Source organism: Onychomys torridus, chromosome 11 (genome assembly GCF_903995425.1).
Source record: "Onychomys torridus chromosome 11, mOncTor1.1, whole genome shotgun sequence".
Taxonomy (NCBI): Eukaryota; Metazoa; Chordata; class Mammalia; order Rodentia; family Cricetidae; genus Onychomys; species Onychomys torridus.
In genome coordinates, this window is record NC_050453.1 from 33,440,810 (window position 1) to 33,467,042 (window position 26,233).

Consider the following 26,233-nt stretch of genomic DNA (forward strand, 5'->3'; position numbering starts at 1 on the left):
ACGTCAGTTTGGCGCTCTCAGGGCGTGAGAGGGACTGGCTTCGGAACGTGGTCTGTGTCGGTGTTCGAACCTCCGAGCATCTGGGATTTGTTCGCTTTCCAAAATTCAGTATGGGACGCCACGTTGAGGAGATTTGAAACACGAGGTTGAACTTCCTGATGCTTATGCCCTGGTCACCTTGGAGAAAACGTGGGACTAAGAAAGGACGCGCGCCTGGTGACCGGCCTCCCCGCGTCTGCACTGGGCTGGGTCGCGCTTGCCCGGCGGTTTGGGGATCTTTTGGTGTCTTCGGGCCGCAGCCTTGTATAATGAAAGCGGGGACTGATGCACTGACGGAAGCAAAGGTTTTGCCCTGTCCGCTCACCCAAGGGCCCTAGAGACCGACCTTGCGGATTAATCTTCGTTGTACTTGAACGTTCTGCGGAGGCGGGTCTGGATGCGGTGGGAACTAGAATTGTAAGGGTTCCCAGGTATTCCGGAAACCGAGTTTTGAGCACCACCACACCTGCAGCGTGGGATTCCTGATTGTCGCCGGTGATCCTGGGACTTCAACATGTATCTTGGTTCTTGGTTAAGTCGTCTGTGCAGGGGTTTGTCCAGACCCATCGGAAAGACCACCACCCAGCCAATCTGGGCTTCTCTCTCCAGAAGTCTGGCGTTAAGTTCACAAAGAATTCCAGGTGAAAGCAGCGACGAGCTCCCGCCTGTTTCTGATAGCTTGTTTCTCCAGTCTTAACTGCATTTTTATAGCAGGTCATTCATTCTCTTCATTACTTATAATCAAGGTTTTTTTTCCCCTTAGTTAAAAAAATAATAATAGCCGCACATAGGCCAGCCTGTGTTTAGTTGATACTATTAATATAAAAACTAAAAAGTAATAATAATTAAATAAAATCTTTTTCACACTTTTAATAATTTATTGTTGTACAAATGATTGTTATAAACTAGACTTGTACTAAAGCTGAATAGTAACTGCACTGCCAAACAGATAATTTCTAAGATCATATTTCACTTGGCAAAGAAACATGTAATATTTAAAATTGTACAACTGCAATTTCAGGTCCATGCAAGTGCTAGGTCATGTAAAAAGCTTAGATTTCTAAACAGAATGCAAAATTTTACTTTGGGATAGTAATTCACTTGGGCTTTGACACATTTGCATGTAAACACAATAGAGAAACTGGATGATCTAGCCTATTTATAAACCTCATCAGGCTTATCAAGATGGTTCAGTGGGTTGAGGCGCTTACTGCCAAGCCTGTGAGGACCAGAGTTCATTCCCGGACCCATATTGGAAGAAGAGAACAGAATCCAACAACTTGTCTTCTGACTACCCCAGGTGCACCATGGCACGAGGGCTCCCACATGTATGATGCGCGCACACACACACACACACACACACACACACACACACACACAAAATGTAATTTAAAAATTTTACTGACTTCACCCATTGACCTGAAACACCTAACATACCATGAATGGAGGATATTTTAAACAAACTACAGATATTTTTACTGTTACCATTTAAACTTTTTTTTTTTTCTTTTTTGAAAGAATTTAGTAGCTTTGTTGCTCGGACCAACACATGTGGAGAATTGCGTTCTTCCCACTTAGGCCAAGAAGTCACTCTGTGTGGATGGATTCAGTACCGAAGGTAAACTGAGGCAAATGGTTTAGGAGTACATGAAGGTTGTATTCCCAAGCAATTCCAACCGTTACTAATTTTTACCCAGTCAGAGAATTGTATCACTGCATTTTCCGTTCTGTCTTGTATTGAAAAAGTCTAATAGTGTCGCTCTAAGTGAGGGTGTAGGGGCCAAACCTGGTCCACCAGTGGACTGAAATAATCTTGAGCTACTGCTGAAAAGCTTTTATAACCAGCACCTGGGATAGACCAGAAGTCTGTAAGCCAGCTGAGAAACAGCAATAGTCGGGGAGAAAGCTTGCTTTATTCAGAATTTCAGTAGAGAAAAAGCTTAAAAACATGAGCAGTGATTCCTGCAGCTCAAAACCCATTTGTTGTTTTTGTTGTTCATCTCTGTGTTCCAAAAAATACTAGCACATTAATTCATATTGAAGAAGTCCAAACTGTGGATAGATATTTGCCATTAAAAAATTTACCTTGGCGCTTAGAGTCCTCAGCATGCTCAGTACAAGCGTTGTCTTGGCAAGAATCTTGTCCTTAACTTGCTTATTTATAGCTCTGTCAACACTGTGCTGAGTGACAGGTAGACTCTTACAGTTTTTCTGTAGTAACATTCCTGGCGCATTTCTTTTTAAACTGTATTCATTCCCTTGATGTCTGCAATATCACCAGTGACCACAGTACAGTATACCTGATGCCTTTGCAGCAAAATTTAAGAAGTCAGGCTGCCCTAACCATCATATGAGTATATCGTTTGCACACATGGTATAGTTAAAGCTGATTCCAGACCATGTATTACAACCATAATCCCAAGACCTGTTTGATTTTAGCACATTGAGTTCCTGTAAGATGCTAGCATAAATGAGAAAAATAGTTCCTTATCTTCTAAAAGTAAGAAGAAAAGCATCAGGAAGAAATAAAACTCTTCTCCAGAACCCATCAAATCTCATGACTATCTTCATAGCTGTAGTTGACAAAATCCATAGTCCTCGATTTCCTTATATGAGAAATCCATGTTTAGTGTGGCAGGCAAGATCAAGAGATGTTTTCGGGGCTGGAGAGATGGCTCTGGAGTTAAGGATGAATTCTGCTCTTGCAGAGGACCTATGGTTTGTTTGCCAGCATTTATGTCGGGCTCACAACTGCCTGTAACTCCAGCTCCAGGGGGATGTGGTACCACTGGCCTTTCAGGTACCTGCATTCACATGCAGACACATAATTGAAATGAAAATGAATCTTTAAGAAGAAATAGTTTTCAGGCTTTTCTTGTGTGAGTCCCAACTTCTAGTTCAGTAGGAACCTTCTTTTCTGCTTCTCAGCATACTCCTGATAGTCCTTTAAGAGCCTGGTACACAGGTCTGAGAGTGTCTGTCACAAACTTCGCTGCAAAGAGTGATTGCATGCCCCTCTGACGCATCAAGAGAGATGCTGGCAGCAATCACATTCGGAAACTTTTAAGTCTAGGCAGACAGTCGGTGGTGCACACCTTTAATCCCAGCACTGGGGAGGCTGAAGCAGACAGATCTCTGAGTTTGAGGCATGAATTCCAGGCCACCCACAGCTAAACAGTGGTGAGACCTTGTCTCAAAAAAAGAAAGAAAAATTTAAATCTTCTTTGTCATTAATAAGCCACATATATCAAATTCGTAGCTATATGAATAATTAATAATAATTCAAATTGGAAAAAAAAATTTGGCCAGGTATGGCAGTACATGCCTATAATCTCAGCTAGTTAGGAAGCTGGGACAGGAAAATGTCAAGTTCATGGACAGCCTGGGCAACAAGGCCTGACCCTTCCTAAAAAAGAAAAAAAGTCAAAAGATAGTTGTATGAATTATAGCTTATGAAAGTGCACAATTATAAAAAGGAAGAAATTACATGGACTTTTTTTAATGCTTTTTTTTTTAAACTGGAGCTGAGGATCGAACCCAGGGCCTTGCGCTTGCTCTACCACTGAGCCAAATCCCCAACCCTTACATGGAATTTTTATTGCTGGTTTTGTCTTTAAATTTTGAGCTGAGGTACTTTATCCTGAAATATTCTTTCTTTTTCCATTATTCAGGCAAAATACCTTCTTAGTCCTAAGAGATTGCCACGGTCTTGTTCAAATTATCATTCCCCAGGATGAGGTAATAAAAGGTTTCCTACTATTATCTAAAAGCTTCTTTGATAGGATGTAGTGTGAGCTAAGTAGTTTCATCAGCATGTTTGAAGTATTGATTTCAAGAGTTAATTGTTAATAAAAACTGAAAACTACTATATACAACATTAAGATACGATAAACTGTGGGAATAAAGACATGACTGATCTGCTAAGAGCACTTGCTGCTTTTGTTAAGGACCGGGGTTCAAGTCCCAACATTCACAGCCATCTAACTCCAGTTCCATGGAATCCAATGTTCTCACTGGCTTCCAAGGGCGCCAAGCAGTTATGTGTTAAACTCACATACATTCAGGCAAACAGCTAATACCATAGACAAAGGGCCAATTTCTCTAATATGTAAAAACCTGCACAAAAAGGGGAGAAAGGGGCCCCAAGAGGCAAGATGGCTCAGAGGGTATAAAGGTGCCTGTCACCAAGCCTGACAGTGTGAGTTCAAAACCCACATGGTAGAAGGAAAAGACCAGCTGCCTCAAGTTGTCTTCTGACTTCCACATGTGCCATGCTACACTCATGTGAGTGCCTGTGCATGCACACGTATACAGAATAAATGTAATAAATGAATTAGCTACCAAAAAGTAAAGGATCCAGAATGTGAAGATGAAATTTATAGAAAAGAAAACATAACCTAAAAATAATTTCCAAAGAAAATGTAAGTCAGACATGACAGCATACACTTAAAATCTCATCAGTGGGAAGCAGATGCAAGAAGAGCTCAGGGTCCCAGGCCAACTTCAGTATTACAGTCCATCAAGGCAGCCTACATGAGACTCTATCTAAAATATACACACATATACATGAAAGTATACCAAAGGCTGAGATGTGATTTTTGGACTATGGAGTGGCCCACTGGGTAAAGATTTTGTTTGTTTGTTCTTTTCAAGACAGGGTTTCTCTGTATAGTTTTGGAGCCTGTCCTGGATCTCTCTCTTGTAGACCAGGCTGGCTTCAAACTCAGAGATCTGCCTGGCTCTGCCTCCTGAGTGCTGGGATTAAAGGTGTACGCCACCACCGCCCGGCAAGTAAAGATTCTTGCCACCAAGCTGACAGCCTGAGGTTGATCCTTGAAACTCACGTGGTGGAAGGAGAAGCAACTCCCACAGGTTGTCCTCTGGCCTCTACATACAGGCTATGGCATGTGCACACACGTGTACACAGACACACACACACACACACACACACACACACACACACACAGAGTCACTAAATAAAGCCAGCCTGGGCAACCTAGACTATGTCTGAGTCAAAGGTAGCTGACAAGCTGGGCGTAGTGGTACATGTCTTTAATCCCAGCACTTGGGAAGGCAGAAGCAAATAGATATACTCTGAGTATAAGGCCAGACTGACTCGTCTGCATCATGAGTTCCAAGACAGCCAGAGAGCCATAGTGAAACCCTGTCTCAAAAAAAAAAAAAAAAAAAAAGTAGCTGGTGGACATGGTAGTGCATACCTACAATCCTAGTACTTGGGAAGCTGAGGCAGGAAGGCTGAGGGTTCAAGGCCAATATGGATCACGTAGTGAGGCCCTGTCAGAGGAAAGGAGGAAGGAAGATCCTCAGTGGTCTTACTGGCTATGTTATATGGAGCCAAAGTGGCAGTGGGATTTACCATATCTTGTAATAACACCATTGAGACAGCTCCAATATTACAGCAAGTAAGCTGTATCATTTTTCTAAACTAGAGACTTACTGAAGAGTTTTGTAAGTTCGTTTATTCTTAGAACTGACTCCCTCTCCCCCGTATTTTGCAGTCGGCTGCGTCTGTGAAGAAGCTTTTATGTGAAGCCCCTGTGGAATCTGTGCTGAAAGTATCGGGGACAGTTATCTCCCGGCCTCCAGGACAAGAGAATCCAGTTAGTATAGGAAATAGAAAGTTTGTCTTTGTGCATTCTCAGTGTCTGCATATACATAGCGCCCCTTGTGGACACTTAGCGCCAAAGTTCCTAAGTTCCACAAGTGAACTGACAGGTGTCAGCACACCCATGTAAGTGTGCACAAAGAGACATGTTGACCATGACAAATACATAATGATATTTGCTGATTTTAGGAGCCACAGATATAAATATAAATAAGAATGTAAAAATTATAATCTACACTGTAGCTTGACACATATATGTATATAAATGCATGTGTTTTACAAATGTGTATTGTGTGTATTGCATAGATGTCCTGAAAAATGATTTTCTAAAATAGATCTTTTTTTTTTTCTAAGAAAATGCCAACAGGTGAGATTGAAATCAAAGTTAAAACAGCTGAGCTCCTGAATGCCTGCAAGAAGCTACCCTTTGAGATTAAAGACTTTGTGAAGGTGAGGGCCTCTCATTAATAAAATTAAGTATGTAGAAAGTGATCAAAAATATCAGAATTTGTAAAGAATAAGTTTGCCTTCTATAAAATGAGTATTTTATTACCAATTATCCTAGTGAATTATTTTACAAACTAACAGCTTGTTATGTTATTGGAGTTCATACAGGTTGAAATGTATTCTGTCCTTAAGACTTGAAGTAGTCTATTGTTCAGGTTTTTCCATTGCTATTGTTTAAAGAAAATTTATATCTAGCTTGGAAATGGCAAAGTTGAGTAGGGAAATCTTTTTCTAATAGTAATATAATGTATACTTAGAACAATTTTTTACTTACCAACCATAGAATAAAGGATTTAGGATGATCTTAGCTAAAATTTTCAAAGCTTGATAGAGGTAGCCAGCACTGAGTAAGTATACCCAGATGATTTTAAACTTGGTCATAATTATAGGCTTGTATATACTTTTGTGGTTGTTCATTTGGTTGGTTGGTTTTGGTTTTTTTGAGGCAGGGTCTTGCTATGTAGCCTTGACTGTCCTGGAACTCAATCTGTAAACCAGGTTGGCCTCAAACTCACAGAAATCCGCCTGCCTCTGCCTCCCGAAAGATAGGATTAAAGGCATGCACTACTGCGTCCAGTTTATATACCTAATTTTTAAGCCAGTCTACTAAGGTGTTTGTGTGTATGCATGTGCACATATATGTGTGTATGTCGAAGCCAGAGGAAAACCTTGAGTGTGATTTCTCAGGCACTGTCCATCTTTAGACAGGGTTTCTCACTGGCCTAGAACTCACTAAGTAGAACAGGCTGGGTGGCCAGCAAGCCCCAGAGATCAGCCTGTCTGCACCTGCCTTGTGCTGTAATCACAAGTATGTACTACCACACCCAGGTCCTTAGGTCCTGAGCACTGAACTTAGGTGCTTGTGCTCACAGGACAAGTCCTTTATCAACAGTGATGGTTGATTTGAAGTCAGCTTGGCACAACCTAGAATCACATGAGTAAAGAGTCTCTGAGGGGTTGCCTAGATTAGGTTGACCTGTGAGCATGTCTTCAGGGAATATCCTTAATTGGATCAATTGGTGTGGGCAAATGAACCCTGTAATGTAGATGGCATCATTCCATGGCCTGGGCCCTGGCTGAATGAAAAGGAACAAGCTGAGCACTGGCATGTATGCATCGAGTCCTTGCTCTCTGCACTTGGCTGTGGGTGTCATGTGACCAGCTGCTTTAGTCCCTGCTGCCTTGATTTCCTGCAGTGATGGGCTGTAACTAGAACTGAGAGCCAAAGTAAACCTTTCTCCCTTAAGTTGCTTTTGTGAAACTAAACACCAGCTAAACACCACTAGGCTGATTTCCCTATCTCTATTAAGAGACATTTAATTATGTGACTTAGTAGTCTTATATTCAAGTTCATTGATTTAAAAAAAAATGTAGGGGTTGGGGATTTAGCTCAGTGGTAGAGCGCTTGCCTAGCAAGTGCAAGGCCGTGGGTTCGATCCTCAGCTCTGGCCAAAAAAAAAAAAAAAAAAAATGTAATTACAAAGTAGACCTTATTATGGAAAAAAAAGACAATAAATTTCTAAGGTAAACATTCAGAAAAAGAAGTTATAGGCATTCTCTTACTATTTCTATTTCTGATATGAAAGAATTGAACTTCCCATATTAAAGAACTTTTTTTTTAAGTTCTCAGTACAAAGATGAATATAAGATGAATATAAGGATATACAGCCTTGAAAATAAACAAACATAAACTGGAAAGATGGCTCAGTGGTTAAGAAAATATACTGTTCTTACAAAGGACGTGAGTTTGGTTCCCAACAAATATATAAGGCGGCTCCCAATGCCTGTAACTCTAGCTCCTGGGAATGCTTCTGGCCTCAAGGCTACCTGCACTCATGTGTACAGACATGCACACCTACACATACCCCCCACCAATAAGTAAATGTAAGTTTAAAAAATTAAAGCTAGCTACCTTTTTAATGTTCAAAATGTTTAACATAAAAATCTTTCATTTGTGTAGAAAACAGAGGCTCTTCGTTTGCAGTATCGGTACTTAGATCTGCGAAGTTTCCAAATGCAGTACAACCTGCGACTGAGGTCCCAGATGGTCATGAAAATGCGGGAATATCTCTGTAATCTACACGGTAAGGGAAAGCCTGAAGTTCATTCGGTTTTATTGAATACTCTCTTCATTGTGGGGTCACCTGTTCCCAAAAGTCTAATTTGATCAGTGTGTAGACTGGTTGCTTACTGAGTCATAAACATATCCTTTAAAGGTAATAATGTCTACTAGAGTAATTAGTATTTTCTGTCACTACTGAAGACAGTCTTTGGTTTTTTTCTATATAGTAAGTTTCTCTCCTACACCCCCCAGCTCTAATAGTTTAAGTTCTTCTAATTGCTTTTTGTTTGAGACAAGGTCTCACTATTGCAGTCCAGCATATAAGACCTTACTATGTAACCCAGGCTGGCCTTAAACTTGAAACAGTCGTTCTGCCTTAGCCTTACAGATTCTAGAATTACGAGTATGAGCAACTATATCCAGCTTTTATTATTTGTTTGTTTGTTTGAGATAAGTTCAGCCTGGTCTTGAACCCACAAGCACCTGAGCCTCTTGAATTCTGGAGTTACAGGGTAGACCACGATGCCCATGCTCATACACCATTTGTTGGGAGGTCTGAACTTTCCCATGAGTTAAACTCGAGCACTCCTGCATACTTTTTATTGTTTCATCATTGCTATACTAGTTGAATGTTTCAAACCCCAGAGCATTTCAGTAGACGCGAATCCATCAGACATTTAGGATCATTTTCTATCATAAACATCAGCTTTATGAACAGAATTACAAATCTTGGCTTTCTTGGATTTGTTGAAACCAACTTTGGTATGTATTATCTTACTTCAGACATTTTCCTAATTAAAGGAGGCCTCTGATTTGTACTTCACTGTTGACATCATACTTGGCAAATTCCTATATATTAACTGCTTTTCTGTATTTTTAGGGTTTGTAGATATAGAAACCCCAACATTGTTTAAGAGGACCCCAGGGGTATGTACATGACTTATCATCTTACTATTACTATCTCTTTGTTATAACAGTGATTGCTTTGCTTTTCTGATCACTTGGCTCATTTTTATTTACTTTCCTTACTACCTCAGGGGCTTCACATCAACTAGGCTATTTTAACAATCAAGAAAACTCTGTGTCGGCATTTTGGATCAGAATGCCTTTATTCAACACGAGTTTTCTATCCCTTGAATTGTATAGATGCAAATCATTAATGCATGTTTCATTAAAACCTTATTTATTAAGAATTATGTGAACTGGGCTGGAGGGATGGCTCAGTGGTTAAACGCACATAGTAAAACTCCAGCTTCAGGGGATCAGACACCCTTTTCTGACTTGTAAACACTGCATTCATGCACACATACCCACATACATATACATATACATATACATATACATATACATATACATATACATATAATTAAAATCCTGGGCTGAAGAGATGACTCAGCCATTAAAGGTAATGAAAATTAAAAAAGTCTTAAAACAAAAAAACTGTCAACTAAAAATTATAAGAATTTTAAAGAGATAAAGGAACTGTCCCTGTCTGCTAAGAGCAACTGTCCCCTATCCTTCCCTTCTAAAAAACCTACACCTGCTCCAAGTTCGCTCCTGCCCTACCTCCGAGCCGCCATGCTGGCATCGTCTGCAAAGATGCTAAGATGACCAGGACAAAGAAGCACTTTGGCTCGTGGTGGCTCTACACTCCCTAACCTCATCTGTGCCTAGCCACAGCTCTCAAGCCAGGACTTGTTCCAGGAATATTGTCCCTGCAGCTAAGTTCACTGAGGCTACGACTGCCATGGTTGGGGGCTGGTCCAGGGGTAAGATTGGAACTATGGGAGCCTCCTCATTGCTTATGACAGGCACCACTCTAGCCACAACTCTTCTGCTGCGCCAGTCTGCCTTGTCCCTTAGGAGCCTTAGGGCCTTTTGCCTAACGGTGATCTATCTCATTCTCTCCATCACTGAAGGATCTGTCTCCACTCCCCATCTTTCCCATGTAGCTCTTCTTCCCTATATATTCTTTTTCTAGCATTTGGGAAGCTAAGGCAGGAGAATTACAACTTTGAGACCAGTTGTATCTACATAGATCCTGTTAAAAAAGAATTGAGATTTAAAAAAAAAATAAAAAAATAAAAAACAAACACTAATAACTAATAACTCTTTATTCTATCTATAGACTTAAAAATAAAAACAGTCTAGGGGCTGGATAGATGGCTCAGCAGTTAAGAGCACCAGCTGCTCTTCCAGAGTTCCTGAGATCAGTTCCTAGCACCTACATGGGTGGCTCACAGCCATCTATAGTGGGATCTGATACCCTCTTCTGGTATGCAGACATGCATGCAGATAGAATTCTCATATACATAAACTAAATAAATGAATCTTTAAAAAAAAGTTTATGGGCTAGGTATATCATTCAGTGGTACAATATTCCTGCAGTATGTTCACAGTCCTAAGCTTAAAAAAAAAAAAAATCCCTATGTTTTCGTTTAGAAAAACATTTAACAATTACTTGCTGGAAGGTGGAAAGATGTCTCAGCAGTTAGGAGCACTGGTTGTTCTTCCAGAGGACCCAGGCTCAATTCCCAGCACCCACATGGCAGCTCACAACTGTCTGTAACTCCAATTCCAGAGTACCCAACACCCTCATACAGACATACATGCAGGCAAAACACCAATACACATTTTTTTTAAAATTTTTTTTTAATTTTAAAAATGCTTAGGAAATGATGCATAAAATCTTAATTCCAGTACTCAAGAACCAGGGCCAAGTGAGTTCCAGTCCAGCCAGAGCTACATAGTGAGACTCTGTCTCTAATTAAATAAGTAAATGTTATTGTATGCAAATTATTTTAGGGACTATAAGATAAACAAGACATTGTCTGTCATTGGGACTTTGCTCTTTAATTTTCTTGGTGTGTTTAAGTTTTCATTTGCAGTAGTCACTTATACTTTGAGTTTGTTTTGTTGTTGATGATTTTTGTTTCAGGATTTTTCTTTTGCTTTGTTTTGTTCTATTGAGACAGAGTCTTGTTTGTGGGTCAGGGTGCCCTTGAACTTATTATTCCTTTACCTCAGCCTCCTGAATGTTGGAATTGCAGGCATTTGCCATACCTGGCTTAGGTTTTTTGTTTGTTCTTCAATAATGTCTCTCTTCTCTCCCTCTTCCACCTCTCTCTTTTTAAAAGGGTGCCAAAGAGTTTTTAGTACCATCCAGGGAACCTGGAAAGTTTTACTCTCTCCCTCAAAGTCCTCAGCAATTTAAGCAACTTCTGATGGTTGGTGGTGTAGACAGGTAAACTGGCTTTTTTGGGTTGTTGTTGTTGTTGTTGTTGTTGTTGTTGTTGTAATGCTATTACTCATCCAAAAGGGGAAGAAGAAAGACCAAGAGGGGGAAGGGGACAAAACTTGTCTGCTTGGGGAATGGTGAGGTGGCTCAGTGTCAAAACATGAGTTCAGTCCCCACATACAGGTGGAAGGAGAGAACTAACTCTACAGTCGTCCTCTGACCTACACATGTATACCCTCACACCTGTACACCCACCCCATCCATTATTCACATAATAGTAAAAAATTTTAAGTTGTTTGACTTGAAGAGGTTAAAATTTGTACATGAATTTTGAGATTGCTTGCTCCCTAAAAATTGTAGTAGTCATCATTTATTTAAAGTTTGTCAGGTGGCATTAGGTGAAAAGGTGGCATTAGGTAGTTCTGGCAGGGGATTAAAATAAAGTTCTGAGCTGGACCAGTGGTGGTGCATACCCTTGGTCCCGGCACTTGGGAAGCAGAGGCAGATCTCTGTATTCGAGGCCAGCCTAGTCTACAGTTCCAGGACAGCCAGAGCTGTTTAGGGAACTATAGTAAACATTGTGATCAAGCTGGAGAATTGTCTTGGGGCTTAAGAGCATGTACTACTTTTGCAGAGGACCTGAGTTCAATTCCCAGCACCCAGGTCAGGCACTTGACAACTGGCTGTGACTCAGTTCCAGGGTGATCCAACACCTCTGGCTTCTGGACTTCTGCAGGCATGTATTTACCCACACATGGATGTGCACATATACACATAATTTAATTTTTAAATTAATTTTAAAGAGAGAGGGGGAAAGACATTCTACATTAGACCTGCAGAGACAGAGACCTTCATTTCTGAAGATGAAGGCAAGAGCTGGAATGGCATGGGACAGGAAGGCTCAGTGCATCGATTGATAAAGCAGTATTTCAGCTTGTGGAAGCAAAAGTACATATGTAAAGAAACATGGACTGGTTTGCATGGTATATTTTGAAATCCATCTATAAAATACTAGCCTCTCATAGGTCAGCTATGTATCTGATTAGATTTGAGCATAATAAAATAAAGTTTCTGAGGCTGGGGTACAGCTTCATAAGAGTGTTTGCCTAGCATTCACAAGGGCCTGAGTTTGAGCATACACATATAAAATGAAAAAGTAAAGTTTCTTTTAAGGATCAGTATTAATCTGTTTCATAGCCAGAAATGCAAAATCTATGGGGGAAATTATTTGGGTCATTTAAAATCAAGGCTAGGTTAACTCTAGTTTTCTTTTCATATTTATTTATTTATCATGTATACAATGGCCTGCATGTATGCCTACACACCAGAAGAGGGCACCAAATCTCATTATAGATGATTGTGAACCACCATGTAGTTGCTGGGAATTGAACTCACGACCTCTGGAAGAGCGGCCATTGTTCCTAACCTCTGAGCCATCTCTCCAGCTCCTAACTCTAGTTTTTAATTACAGGTATTTTCAGGTTGCCCGGTGTTACCGAGACGAAGGTTCAAGACCAGATAGACAGCCAGAGTTTACTCAGGTACTCAGTTATATATACTTGCTCTTACAAATTCATGCTTGCAGCCGGGCGGTGGTGGCGCACAACTGTAATCCCAGCACTCGGGAGGCAGAGGCAGGTGGATCTCTGTGAGTTCGAGGCCAGCCTAGTCTACAAAGCGAGTTCCAGGATAGCCTCCAAAGCTACAGAGAAACTGTGTCTCGAAAAACAAAAAAAACAAAAACAAAAAAAAATTCACGCTTGCTACAACTAAGGATTTTCAATACTGGGACAGTAATTTTATGAGTTGTTAAAAATTAATGTAAAAGTTAATGGGTCTCATGTTTCCTTTTCATACACACCTCATTTTGTTGATCCCCTGCCCTCATTCCTCTCCAGTCCCCTGTCTCTGTACCATCCTCTTCCTCCTTTTACATCACATGCATCTACTTGGCTTTTTATTCCTCTCCCTTAAGATTTCTGTTCCCTCTTAGAGTTTCCATGATCTATATATGCACATATTATAAAAATTCAAATCTAGAATCTACCATATGAGAGAAAGCATGGGGTACTTACCTTTCTGTACCTGGGATACTTCACTGAACATAATCTCCAATTCCATTTTCCTGCAGATGTCATGATCTTCTCTTTATGGTTCAATAAAATTTCATTGTGTGTGTGTGTGTGTGTGTGTGTGTGTGTGTGTGTGTGTGTGTGTGTGTAAACACATTTTCTTCATCTATTCATCCATTAATGGATATCTTGGCTGTTTCCGTTTTCTTAGCTATTGTGAATGGTACAGCAATAAACACAGATGTGCAAGTATCTATGCTAAGACTTGGAGCTTTTGAGTCTAGAACCAAGAGTGGGAAGACCTGATTGTATAGTAGTTGTTTGTAGTTTTTGAAAACCTACGTACTGATTTCCATAATGGCAACACCAGTTTCCATCTCACGAGCAGTGACTAAGGGTTCCTTGTTTCTCCAATCTCTGCCCAGCGTTTATTGTCATTTGTGTTCTTTTTCATAGATTTTTTTTTTTTAAGACTTTTTTTTTAAGCATGGAGCAGTTGAGACAAGGTCTAGCTAGGTCTCTCTATATAGTCTTGGCTGGCCTTGAACTCCCTAAGTAGACTCAGAGATCTGCCTGCCTCTGTCTCGTGAGTACTGACATTAAAGGGTGCCCCACCATGCCCAGCAAGATTTTATTTTACGTGTGTGACTATTTTGCCTGCATGTGCATGCCTGGTGCTCATGGGAGACCCTAGAACTGGAGTTACAGATAGCTGTCTGCCATGCAGTTGCTGGAGACTGAACTCAGGTGCTCTGCAAGAGCAGAAACTGCTCTTGACCACTGGACCATCTCTCCATCCCCATCCTTCATTTTCTTGGCACTCTGCCTGGGGAGAGATGGAATCTCAAAGTAGTGTTAATCTACTCCATTCATCCTTTTCATAAAGAGTATGGGCATCAACTAAGGCATGCCAGCTATTCCTAGTGTTTAAACATATATCATGATAAAGTCCTTAAAAAAATGTTAATCAGCCGGGCGGTGGTGGCACACGCCTTTAATCCCAGCACTTGGGAGGCAGAGGCAGGTAGATCTTTGTGAGTTCAAGGCCAGCCTGGTCTATAGATCGAGATCCAGGAAAGGCGCAAAGCTACACAGAGAAACCCTGTCTTGAAAAAAAAAAAGTTAACCATCAAAAATTAGTGCTCTATGGATCAGTGAGACGGCTTAGCAGGTGAGGGCACTTGCTGCCCAAGCCTGACAGCCTGAGTGTGCCCCAGAACCTGTATAAAGGTAGAAGGAGAGAACTGACTCCAGAGTTGTCTTTTGACCTCCATATGTGTGCTATGGCACACTTGTGCCTACACCCACAGTATACACTCACAAACAGATTAATAAATAAAAACTAAAGTTAAAGCCAGACATGGTGGTGCGCACCTTTAATTCCCAGTACTCGGGAGGCAGAAGCAAGTGGGTATCTAAGTTTGAGGCCAGCGTGATCTTCAAAGCAGGTTCCAGGACAGCCAGGGACACACAGATACCCTGTCTCAAAAAACAAACAACAACAAAAATAAAAGTTAAAAGGAGAGTCAATACTCCACCATAAACAGGACAGTTAGGACTGGAGAGATGGCTCAGCAATTAAGAGCACTGACTGGTCTTCCAGAGGGCTTGGGTTCAATTCCCAGCAGCCACATGGCAGCTCACAGCTGTCTGTAACTTCAGTCCCAGGAAATCAGACACCCTCTTCTGGCCTTCATGAGCACCAATTATATATGTGTATATACAGGCAAAACACTCATACATATAAAATATTAAAAAGGGGGAGGGCAATGCTACCCTTAAAGAAAATAATTCTATATGCTGATATTTATCTAACCCTTATTTGGCTTTGTTAAAATAGCATTAATTAGTGTGATTAAATGCAAAAATCACAAGTTTGGAATCATAAAGACCAGGTTCAGACATAGCCTGACTACTTACTGATTACAGTATGCAAGCAATTTGCTTAGCTTCTCTGGGCCTTCAACCATGAGCTAGCTGTGAGAAGTAAACAAGTTGGTGTATGGTAGGCAATAGCAGTCATTGACATAAAACTGATATATAATAATATTTATACCCTTAACTATGTATTGTTTCTGGGAAGAGTTATTTATATGGTAACTTAAAGCCAAGAAATATATATTGTGACTATTCATGTTGGTTTCCATGTCCTTTTGGTTTCAGATTGACATAGAGATGTCTTTTGTAGACCAGACTGGCATTCAGCGTTTAATTGAGGGTTTGCTGCAGTATTCCTGGCCTGATGATAAAGAGGCTGTGACAATCCCTTTTCCTTCCATGACTTTCACTGAGGCACTGGCCACTTATGGAACTGATAAGCCAGATATTCGATTTGGGATGAAGGTACTTTCTTCATATTTCCAGGACACCCCCCCCCCCATAGTTCAGGCGTCTTTTCAAGCATTTTGAAAAAATTTATGTATTACATTGTTGATAATATTTTTAATGTTCCTTTATAGTTTTACCTCTGTTATTACCAAACTATAGCAAAAAGAATAATAGCATGTTAGCCAGGTGGTGCACGCCTTTAATCCCAGCACTCAAACCCGAGGCCAGTTATTGGGTGAATGCTGGAAGATCAGAGAAGCAGAACAAGCCACAGCTATCTCACCTTGCTAGTTCCTCAGGTGATTCTGTTTTCTCAGGCTGCAAGCTTCTGAATCCTCATCCCAATGGCTCTCGGCTGAACTGTGCTCGAAAGCCTGAATGCTTAACCAGCCGAATGCTTTACTCACTACATGCTTTTTTTTTTTTTTTTAAAGATTTATTTATTTATTTATTATGTATACAGCACATGTCCCTGCAGGCCAGAAGAGGGCACCAGATCTCATTACAGATGGTTGTGATCCACCATGTGGTTGCTGGGAATTGAACTCAGGACCTACTGGAAGAGCAGCCAGTGCTCTTAACCTCTGAGCCATCTCTCCAGCCCCCTTTTTTTTTTTTTTTTTTTTTTTTTTTTTTAGTTAAAAGGGAGGTTTATTTTGTGGGGTACTTACAAATGAGGGGGTAGGTTACAGGGTCTGGCAAGGGTATAGCACAATCCGGCGTTGTTCTCTGGAGAACTCTGCTCGGTCTCCCTCCAGCGTCCAGAGTCCAGGAACCAAGAGAGTGAGTTCTTCCCGATCCTTCGTCTTCCGCTTCCTCCTCTGCCCCGCCTTGTGGGCGTGACCATTACCAAAGCCTCAGTGGGGGTTGGAACTTCCAGGCCAATGCTGGGATGGCTACCCACTACAAATAATAGCATGTTAGCCAGGTGGTGCACGCCTTTAATCCCAGCACTCGGAAGGCAGGGGCAGGTGGATCTTTGTGAGTTTGAGGCCAGCCTGGTCTACAAAGTGAGATCCAGGAAAGGCGCAAAGCTACACAGAGAAACCCCGTCTCAAAAAACCAAAAAAAAAAAAAAAAAGAATAATAGCATGTTAGTGTTGCACTACTTATTCTTTCAAGTTTCCATTTTAAAAGCAAGGGGTGTGTGTAGGTGGAGACCTTCTCTCCAGCCCCCGCCAAGCCCTGTTAGACAGCCCACTCATAAAATAAACACACAGACATTTATATTATTTAAACTGTTTGGCCATTAGCTCAGGCCTACTGTTGTCTAGCTCTTACTCTGATATTTAGCCCATTTCTATTAATCTATACTTTGCCACGTGGCTCGTGGTTTACCAGTACCTTACATCTTGCTTCTCATGGTGGTGGCTTGCAATCTTTCTGCCTCCCCTTCTTGTTCCCAGAATTCTCTTCTCTGTTTCTCCCACCTATACTTCCTGCCTGGCTACTTTTTCTTTTTAAAGGAAGGTTTTAACTTTTACATAGTAAAATTACATATAACAAAACAATTGTCAAGCAAGAATTACAGTTACAATATTAAAGAAGATATCCTATCTTATATTTGTGAGTCTAAGGTTTTATATCTAACTTATCTTTTATCATAATTGAGGAAATTATAACTATCTAGTCTTCAACCACATCAAAGACCTCAGAAGGATATGATATTATCTGAGAACCAGGAGAAGGATGCAAGCAACTTTTGGGAGTCTTGTAGGGTAGACAGAGACAGCTGGCAGCCTGAACAGTCACCTAATGTTCCTTTGTAAAGTTGGCGCATTTGTCTTCAGCCCACAGGGCTAGCGTCTCTCGGTCACTTCTCTCAGTGTCCTGTAGAATGTCTGGCAGTTTCCTCTGTGAAGCAGGAACCTGAAGGACCATTTTGTCAAGCAAAGTTCAGTGGTCACCTTTCTATGGGTCCTGCACGTCCAGTTGATTGAGCAGTCCAGGCAAGAACAGTTTCTTGCCCAAATGGCTATTTTTGCCAAGGTGAAGATAAACTCCATATGAAGTGTCTTCAATGCCCATCCTCCTCTCTGAAGTAAATTGGTGCTGCCAGGAGCAGACATGTCTCACTGTCTAAAAAGTCTAAATTTTAAAAATATTTTAAGTGCCATATTCTGTAGACCTTTAAGTTTGTATCAATAGACTAAAATCTATACCAATGTAAAACATTTTAAACAAGTTGTTGCTCTTTAGAAGTTCCGTAATCTACCATTTTATCCTGTTATATCTATATCATATCCCCTTTTTATCTTAAAAGATAGATTGCATTTATAATCAACCTGTTTTAAATAAAATAGTGGTTTTTCTCTGTCCCATACCAGAGAGCTCTTCTGATTTGGGACACAAGAATCTCTTAACCTTTTCTTTTAACAATGTGCTTGGGTTTAGAGAAGGAGTGAGCCAATTCCATCTCCAAAGCCAGCTTGATAATTTTGGGAATGTGGGTGTAGTTTTTCTTACTACTTCCTGCTGGAGGGGGCGCTGTATCTCATGGGGACATAAAGAAAATTTTAGGATTACAGAGTAGTCCGTGAGGGTGAGCCTCTGAGCCAGTTGCCTTGAAACCATTCTGGATGTCGGATCATCTGGGCCATGGTGTCATTGGAGACCTTTCAGGTGGTCTTGGCTGATCAAACCTGATGTATCTTAATCTGGAACAAATCCACAGCCTCTGGCTTTCTGTAGAAACAAAAGCAGAGACTCTTTTCCAAAGCAACATATCCTTATATCCAAATTTTGAAGTCAAGGTACCTTTAAAATTTACATATTTGTTTAACTGAACAGCTTTTACGATCAAATCTTTTTCTGCAGTTAAAAATCCCAAAGACAACACAAACCAGATTCTCTGTGTAATATCCATCTTTGTAAGATTGAAATGCCACTGTGGCTGCTGGCTCCACCCACCTCAGCTTCCCAACATGGCGGTGGTATAGTTTTCCACCAGCTCTGGGTCTGGAGCCATGTGTACCATCAACTCTCAGAAGCAGTTCTATCAAAGCAGTGCATAGCCCAGAAACTTTTTTTTTTTTAACTAGCAAAGGCTAAATCCACCATGCAAGCAGAGTAAAGTGTCACTTGTAGACTCCTCATTCCGGCCACACTGCAGGTCAGACGCACACACCAGGGAACCTGCCATAGTAGCTCACACCGCCAGCCACTGCTAACTTGAGAGACAATTAGGAAGCTGTTTTTAGCTCCATTTTAGAATCTTTTTCCTCAGGTTTTAGGTGGAAACTCTTGCCCCAACACATTGGGTGCCATTTGTAGTTAGAGTTTTCCTTCTTAGCCCACAGTAAGGACAAATCTCACCCGCCAGTCCCACAGTCGATCAGACCCAACCAAGTAAGCACACAGAGACTTATATTACTTATAAACTGTATGGCCATGGCAGGCTTTTTGTTATCTACTTCTTTTATCTTAAATTAACCCATTTCTATTAGTCTATACTTTGCCACATGGCTTGTGGCTTACCAGTGTCTTTACATGTTGCTTTTCATGGCAGCGGCAGGCCATGTCTCTCTCCAGCCTTTTACTTTCCAGCAAGTGTGTGTGTCTGTGTGTCTCTGTGTGTGTATGGTTTCTAAGGTGAGGGTCCCTGAAGCTTGCTATGTAACTGAAGCTACTAGCTTCAGACTTGAGATCCTTGTGCCTCAGCCTCCCAGGTTGGGGTTACAAGTGTGTTTCATCATACTCAGTAAGAGCAAGATTAAGGTATCTGGTGGTGGTGGTGGTAGTGGTGTAGCATGCCTTTAATCTCAGCACTCAGGCACAGGCAGGCAGATCGCTGAGTTCAAGGCCAGCCTTGTCTACAGAGTGAGTTCCAGGACAGCCAGAGCTACACAGAGAAACCCCGGGGATGGGGCTGAGCAAAGAAAACCCAAAAACAACGAAGGAGTAAGACACTTGCTCATGTCAAGCCTGACAACTTGAATTTATTCCCCAAAACTCACATGGTGGAGAAAGAACTGACTCCTCCTGAAAGCTGCCCTCTGACCATAGACAGACAGATAGACAGACAGACAGACACACACACACAAAATAAATAAAGAGCAGGGGTTTTTTGTTTTGTTTGGTTGGTTGGTTTGTTTGTTTGTTTTTGTTTTTTTTTGTTTTTCGAGACAGGGTTTCTGTGTAGCTTTGGATGCTGTCCTGGAACTCGCTCTGTAGCCCAGGCTGGCCTTGAACTCACAGAGATCCGCCTGCTTCTGCCTCCCGAGTTCTGGGATTAAAGGTGTGGGCTACCACCTTCTGCCCAGCTAAGAGTAGAATTTTTATGTGGCAGTTTTATTAAAAATCTCCCATTACTTGTCCTTAGAGAGTAATATCCCTTGGTCTTAAGAACAGATATCCACACAAAGTCATAAGTACATTCTTCTTGTTTTGCTTTTTTGTTTTTCAATACAGGGTTTCTCTGTGTAGCTCTGGCTGTCCTAGAACTCATTCTGTAGACCAGGCTGGCCTCAAACTCAGCAGTCCACCTGCCTCTGCCTCCTGAGTGCTGGGATTAAATACATACACGATGATTATTATCATTACCTAAGTACATTCATATATACAACCATTCTGTGTTCATCTGAATACAGAATACTAGCTGAGACTGTTCAGGGTCAGTCCTGGTCTACCACAGCACTGTCTTCTTAGGCAAATGCTGAACCTGCAGTCACCCTACAGCAATACATTTTTTAAATGCTAAATTGCTTACTAAGTAGTAGTTCTTTTTATCTTCTTAAATAAGTTCTCAGGATCCCTTTGTCTCTGCCTCTTAAAGCTGGGTTATAAGCACAGCATGACCATGCCCAGCTTTTACATGGGTGCTGGGGATTTGAACTCAGGTCATCATGCTTGCAATGACCATCTCTCCAGCTCTAGTTCTTCTGGGCTGGCAACATGGCTGAGGAGATAAAAGATGGTTGCTGGCAACCCTGATGACCTGACTTCAATCCCAAGGTTCCACATGGGAGAATGGGAGAACTAACTCCTTCAAGTTCTCCTCTGGCCTCCATATGCCCCGCCCCTACACATACACACTTCCCCTCTACTTCTGTGATGACCTGACTTCAATCCCTGGAACCCATGTAGAAATGAAGAACTAAAATTGTCCTATGACCTTCACATAGGCACTGTTTCACAAGCACACATACGCACGCGCACACGCACGCGCACGCGCACACACACACACACACACACACATATATATATATATATATATATATATATATATATATATATATCCCTCCCATAATAAATATATGAAATTATAAAACATCTTGCCTGTGGAATAGAGAAATGGCTCAGTAGTTAAGCACTTTCCACACAAGTGTAAGGACCCGAGTTCAGATCCCCAGAACCCATGTAAATGCTAGTCGTGCCTGTAATTCCAGCACCTAAGAGTGGAGACAGCGCAAGCAGGCTAACAAGATTAGCCATATCAGGAGCTCTGGGTTTGATTGAGAGACCCTGTCTCAAAAGATAAAGTGGAAGAGGACAATTTCCGATATCAGCCTCCAGCCTCTACACGCACGTTATGTGCATGTGCACCCATTCATGTGCCTGCATATATGCAACAGTGCAACTGTACATATACGCATACACATACACACACACCAAATACACATGAAAAATATAAAGAAGCAAAAAAACCCCCCTATTTATAAAATATTTTAGGTGAAAATGACTGTGTTTAATCCTTTTTATTATCCATTTTATAGATTGTGGATATCAGTGATGTGTTCAGAAACACAGAGATCAGATTTCTTCGAGATGCACTGGCTAAGCCCCAAGGAACTATCAAAGCCATATGTGTTCATGAAGGAGCAGTAAGTGAAGCACAATTCTCTAGATTGTATATTTTGGAAGAAAATATATTCAATTCTGGTACATGAACACTTAAGAAAGAATAATGTAACAACGTATTTTCAGTATGTTGTTACACACCTTTGATCCCAACACTTGGGAGGCAGAGGTAGGAGAATCTCTGTGAGTTGGAGGCCAGCCTAAGGCTACATAGTGAGACCTTATCTCAAAAAAGAAAATATAAGCCAGGTGGTGGTGGGTCACATCTTTAATCCCAGCACTTGGAGACAGGTGGATCTCTGTGAGTTTGAGGCCAGCCTGATCTGTAGAGCAAGTTCCAGACAGGCTCCAAAGGTACAACATAGAGAGACTCTGTCTTGGGGGAGAAAAATAAAAAAGTAGATGGTGCATGCCTTTATTCCCAGCACTTGGGAGGCAGAAGCAGGCGGATCTTCAGGTTTGAGGCCAGCCTGGTCTACATAGAGAAACCCTGTCTATAAAAAAAAAAAAAGTGTTTTTATAGAAAGTCTAATTAGTATCCCTAAAATTATTATATAAATAATGATAAGCCGGGCAGTGGTGGCACATGCCTTCAATCCCAGCACTCGGGAGGCAGAGGCAGGTGGATCTCTGTGAGTTCGAGGCCAGCCTGGTCTACAGAGCGAATCCCAGGATAGCCAGGGCTACACAGAGAAACCCTGTCTCAAAAAACCAAAAAAAAAAAAAAGCAACAACAACTCAATCTTGGGGCTAGAGACATGGCTCAGCAGTTAAGAACACTGACTGTTTGTTCTTCCTGAGAACCCAGGTTCAATTCCCAGCACCCACATGGCAGCTTACAACAGTCTGTAACTACAGTTCCAGGGGACCCAACACCCTTACACATAGAAAATACCAGTGCACATAAAAACTAATAAAAATCTTTTTAAAACCTCAGTCATGCTGGACATGGTGGCATATGCCTTTAATCAGGAGTTAAGAGCAAGAAGCTCAAAAAAAAAAAAAAAAAAAAAGAGCAGGAAGCTACCCTCGTCTACATCATCAGTTGCAGAGAAGCCTCAGTTACAGAATGAGACCCTATCTCAAAAAAAAAAAAAAAAAAAAAAAGACAAGAAAAGAAAAAGAAAGAAAAGAAATTCATATCTATTTAAAGGAACCGGAAGTCATCAGAATTGGATCCTCTCGATCTGAAGTTGTGGAACTCCCCTTTGTGCTTGCCCTGCACGTTGCATGATGTCTACTGGTAACAGCCACGGCAGTCTCCAGTGAGACCTACCTCTGTGGTTGGGAAGTAATGATCCTGTGAAGATGCGGCAAGCCTTAAAACGTGTCATTTTGAAGAAGAAATCGTTTTTGTTAAGTCCCGCTATTGTGATGGGAAGACACAAACAAATGTGCTTATATCTTACTGGACATTGGGAACCTGTTCATAAAGCCAACTGTCACATTGATGAGTTTACTTTGATTTTCTTTCTTCAGAAGTACTTAAGAAAGCAAGACATTGAATTCATCAAAGAGTTTGCAGCTCACCATTTCAGTCAGGTAAGGGACAGCATTTTGTGGGAATCCGTGTTCTACTAACAATTGTGGGGCTCTAGTCTTGGTTGGTTTGTTTTTTTAGATTTATTTTTGTTTTGTAGTGTGTGTGAGTGTTGTGCCTGCATGTATGTATGTGCACCAAGTGTATGCCTGCTACCCATGGACCCAGAGAGGCCTCTGAATTCCTTAGAACTGAAGTAACAGATGGTTGTGAGCCACTATGTGGGTGCTGGGAACTGAACCCAGATCCTCTGATAGAGCAATTGGTGCCCTTAACTGCTGAGCTCTTAGGTTTGAGAGTCATTATTTCAGATCATATTTTTGCTGTGCATCTATTTTTACTGAAAGACTTCAATTTAGATAGACAATTTAATTTTTTAAATAATTTACTTGATTTGTATTGTATGTACATTGGTGTTTTGCATGCATCTATGTCTGTGTGAGGGTAGGGTGTCAGATCCCCCAGAACAGAGTTACAGACAGTTGGGAGCTGCCATGTGGATGCTGGGAATTGAACCTGGGTCTTCTGGAAGAGCAGCCAGTGCTCTTAACCACTGAACCATCTCCAGCCAACAATTGAAATTACTGTCGTACTGAAAATTAAACCATGTTCTTCTAATATACATACACAAAAGTATTTTAATCCAGTTTTTAAAATTAAATAAATTTAATTAATGGGGCTGCCAGGCAAAACACCAGTGTACATAAAATACAAACAAATAAACTATTTTTGAAAAAATTAAATAAGCCAGGCAGTGGTGGCACACGCCTTTAATCCCAGCACTCGGGAGGCAGAGCCAGGTGGATCTCTGTGAGTTTGAGGCCAGCCCGGGCTACCAAATGAGTTCTAGGAAAGGCGCAAAGCTACACTCGAAAAACCAAAATAAAAATTAAAATTAAAAGAAATTAAATAAATGAATTTCCTAGGTGGTCGAGGTTTGACATTAGCATGGCAAGGGTGAAGAAGCCTACTGGTTCTTCTCCCTGCATCCTTTTTAAAACTTATGAGTGCACCTTTGACCAACACATTTTATGTTCTGGGCTTAGAGGATGGTGCCATTAAAATGAGGAGCAGGAGCAGGGAATTCTTACTTCACTGGACATGTAAACTGCCTTGGCCTTTTTGGAACCAGAGTTATGGCAGCTGAGCATGATGACACACTCCTGTAATCTCAGCACTTGTGTGGAGGTGGGCAGATAGGAGTTCAAAGGCAGTTTCGATTACTTCAGATTCTGTCTCACAAAACACAAACTAGAAAAGAAAATGAGTCATACTCTTCCTGTCCGCAGTTTTCTATGATATACTTTAAGGAAAGTATCGGAGATATAGTGAAATTTTATGCTCATCACAGTATCATTTATAACAGGAACAGAATGAACATACAGGGATGCTCAAGGAAGTTGTGGTACAAGGCAATTAATATTAACGTTCCTTTTGATTTTTTTGTTATTTTGCTTTTTTAAGGCAGAGTTTCATGTAGCCAAGGCTTCCTTGAACTCTTGAGCATCAAGCCTTCATCTTGAGTATTGTGGTCATAGGTATGCACCATAACACCAGCTCTCAAATTCCTTTTTAAATGGACTACTTGCCTCACTTGCCTCATAGCTCAAACTCAAAGAGGGATAAAGAGATTTATTTCAATAAGATGGAAACTCCTGGGCAGGATGCTGAGGCAGGAAGGTTATAAATTCAAAGCATATCTGAGCTACCTAATGAGTTAAGGCCACCGTGGTAACATAATGAGATCCTGTCTCAAACTTTTAGAGACTGAGACTGACTTGGGTTGGTACTCTTGGGGAGTGCTTGCTTAGCAAGTACAAGGCCTTAGGCTCAATCATCAGTGCAGGGAGGAAGGAAGGAGGGAAGGAATTTCCAAAATGGAACAAGGCAAATTTTTAGAAAATAAAAGACTATGCAAAACTATTGATAAAGTACAATTTAAAAGCCATCCTTTCTTTCTCTTTTTCTCTCTAGACGTATTTCAGACTGGGCATGGTAGCACACGTGTACCCATGTTTAGGAAGCTAAAACGTTACAGCCGTGAGCTCAGATCAGCCTAGATTAGGTAGCAAGACCCTGCTGCAAACAAAAACAAGTGAAATGTAGTGCACATGTTTCCAATTACTAAATTCTTTTTTTTTTTTTAAAGATTTATTTATTATGTATACAGCATGTATGACTGCAGGCCAGAAGAGGGCACCAGATCTCTTTACAGGTGGTTGTGAGCCACCATGTGGGTGCTGGGAATTGAACTCAGGACCTCTGGAAGAATAGTCAGTGCTCTTAACCTCTGAGCCATCTCTCCAGCCCTCCCAATTACTAAATTCTTAAAAAATGTATCTACTTGTTATTGTATGTATGTGTGTGTGTGTGTGATGGGGGTGGGGATACATGCAGAGGTCACACACTTGAGTTATCTCACTGGCCCTGGATGTCATTCTTATTCCATTCACTTGCAATCTGCTAAAAGTGAAAGGAAAAAAAAAATCACAGAAACTTCTAGGGCTTCTCCCAAGTAGGCAAGTGCTCTACCACTAAGATCAATCATATCTTCTGCCGTCCTTTTATTTTTCCTTTTTTTTAGACAGGGTCTCACTGAGTTGCCTAGGCTGGCCTTGACTTACTCTGTAGCTCAGGCATGCCTCCTGTTGCAGTCTCCTGAGTAGCTGGCTTACAGGCCTGCACCCCAGGCCTAACTTTAAAATTTGTTATTTTGTATTGCTTTGAAGGGGTTCACGATGGGAAAGAGATGGTGTAAGTTGCCTTCTGCTTGGAACAAGAATCTTTGTTCTTTGAGAAAACAAATCCATCTCACTTTTTTAAAAATCAGTAAGCCTTTTCTTTATCAAGGAAGTCCTACCTATATTCCTGAATGCCAAGAGGAACTGGAGTTCACCATTTGCTAAATTCATAATGGAGGAGGAAAGATTGGAATTAACTAGATTGATGGAGATCCAAGAGGAAGACATGGTGCTTCTGACTGCTGGGGAACCCAAGAAAGCAGTAAGTAAAATTGTCTCAG

The 26,233-nt window shown here is 41.1% G+C and overlaps 1 protein-coding gene across 4 annotated transcripts in view; it reads left to right on the forward strand.

Moving 5' to 3' along the window:
* Positions 1 to 25: 25 nt before the first annotated feature.
* Positions 26 to 26,233, forward strand: part of Dars2 (aspartyl-tRNA synthetase 2, mitochondrial) — a 33,108-nt gene continuing 6,900 nt past the window's right edge. Inside the window, exons 1-13 of one of the 4 annotated variants that reach the window (XM_036202672.1) lie at positions 26 to 680; positions 1,558 to 1,657; positions 3,711 to 3,777; positions 5,559 to 5,660; positions 6,020 to 6,115; positions 8,133 to 8,256; positions 9,115 to 9,161; positions 11,372 to 11,478; positions 12,944 to 13,013; positions 15,708 to 15,887; positions 21,587 to 21,694; positions 23,151 to 23,213; positions 26,062 to 26,214. In XM_036202672.1, coding sequence (XP_036058565.1) covers positions 554 to 680; positions 1,558 to 1,657; positions 3,711 to 3,777; positions 5,559 to 5,660; positions 6,020 to 6,115; positions 8,133 to 8,256; positions 9,115 to 9,161; positions 11,372 to 11,478; positions 12,944 to 13,013; positions 15,708 to 15,887; positions 21,587 to 21,694; positions 23,151 to 23,213; positions 26,062 to 26,214 — 1,344 coding nt within the window. In that variant the 5' untranslated portion in view covers positions 26 to 553. Of the gene's footprint in view, positions 754 to 1,557; positions 1,658 to 3,710; positions 3,778 to 5,558; positions 5,661 to 6,019; positions 6,116 to 8,132; positions 8,257 to 9,114; positions 9,162 to 11,371; positions 11,479 to 12,943; positions 13,014 to 15,707; positions 15,888 to 21,586; positions 21,695 to 23,150; positions 23,214 to 26,061; positions 26,215 to 26,233 lie in introns of all 4 variants that reach the window. The other 3 variants (XM_036202673.1, XM_036202674.1, XM_036202676.1) reach the window with 3 other exon arrangements.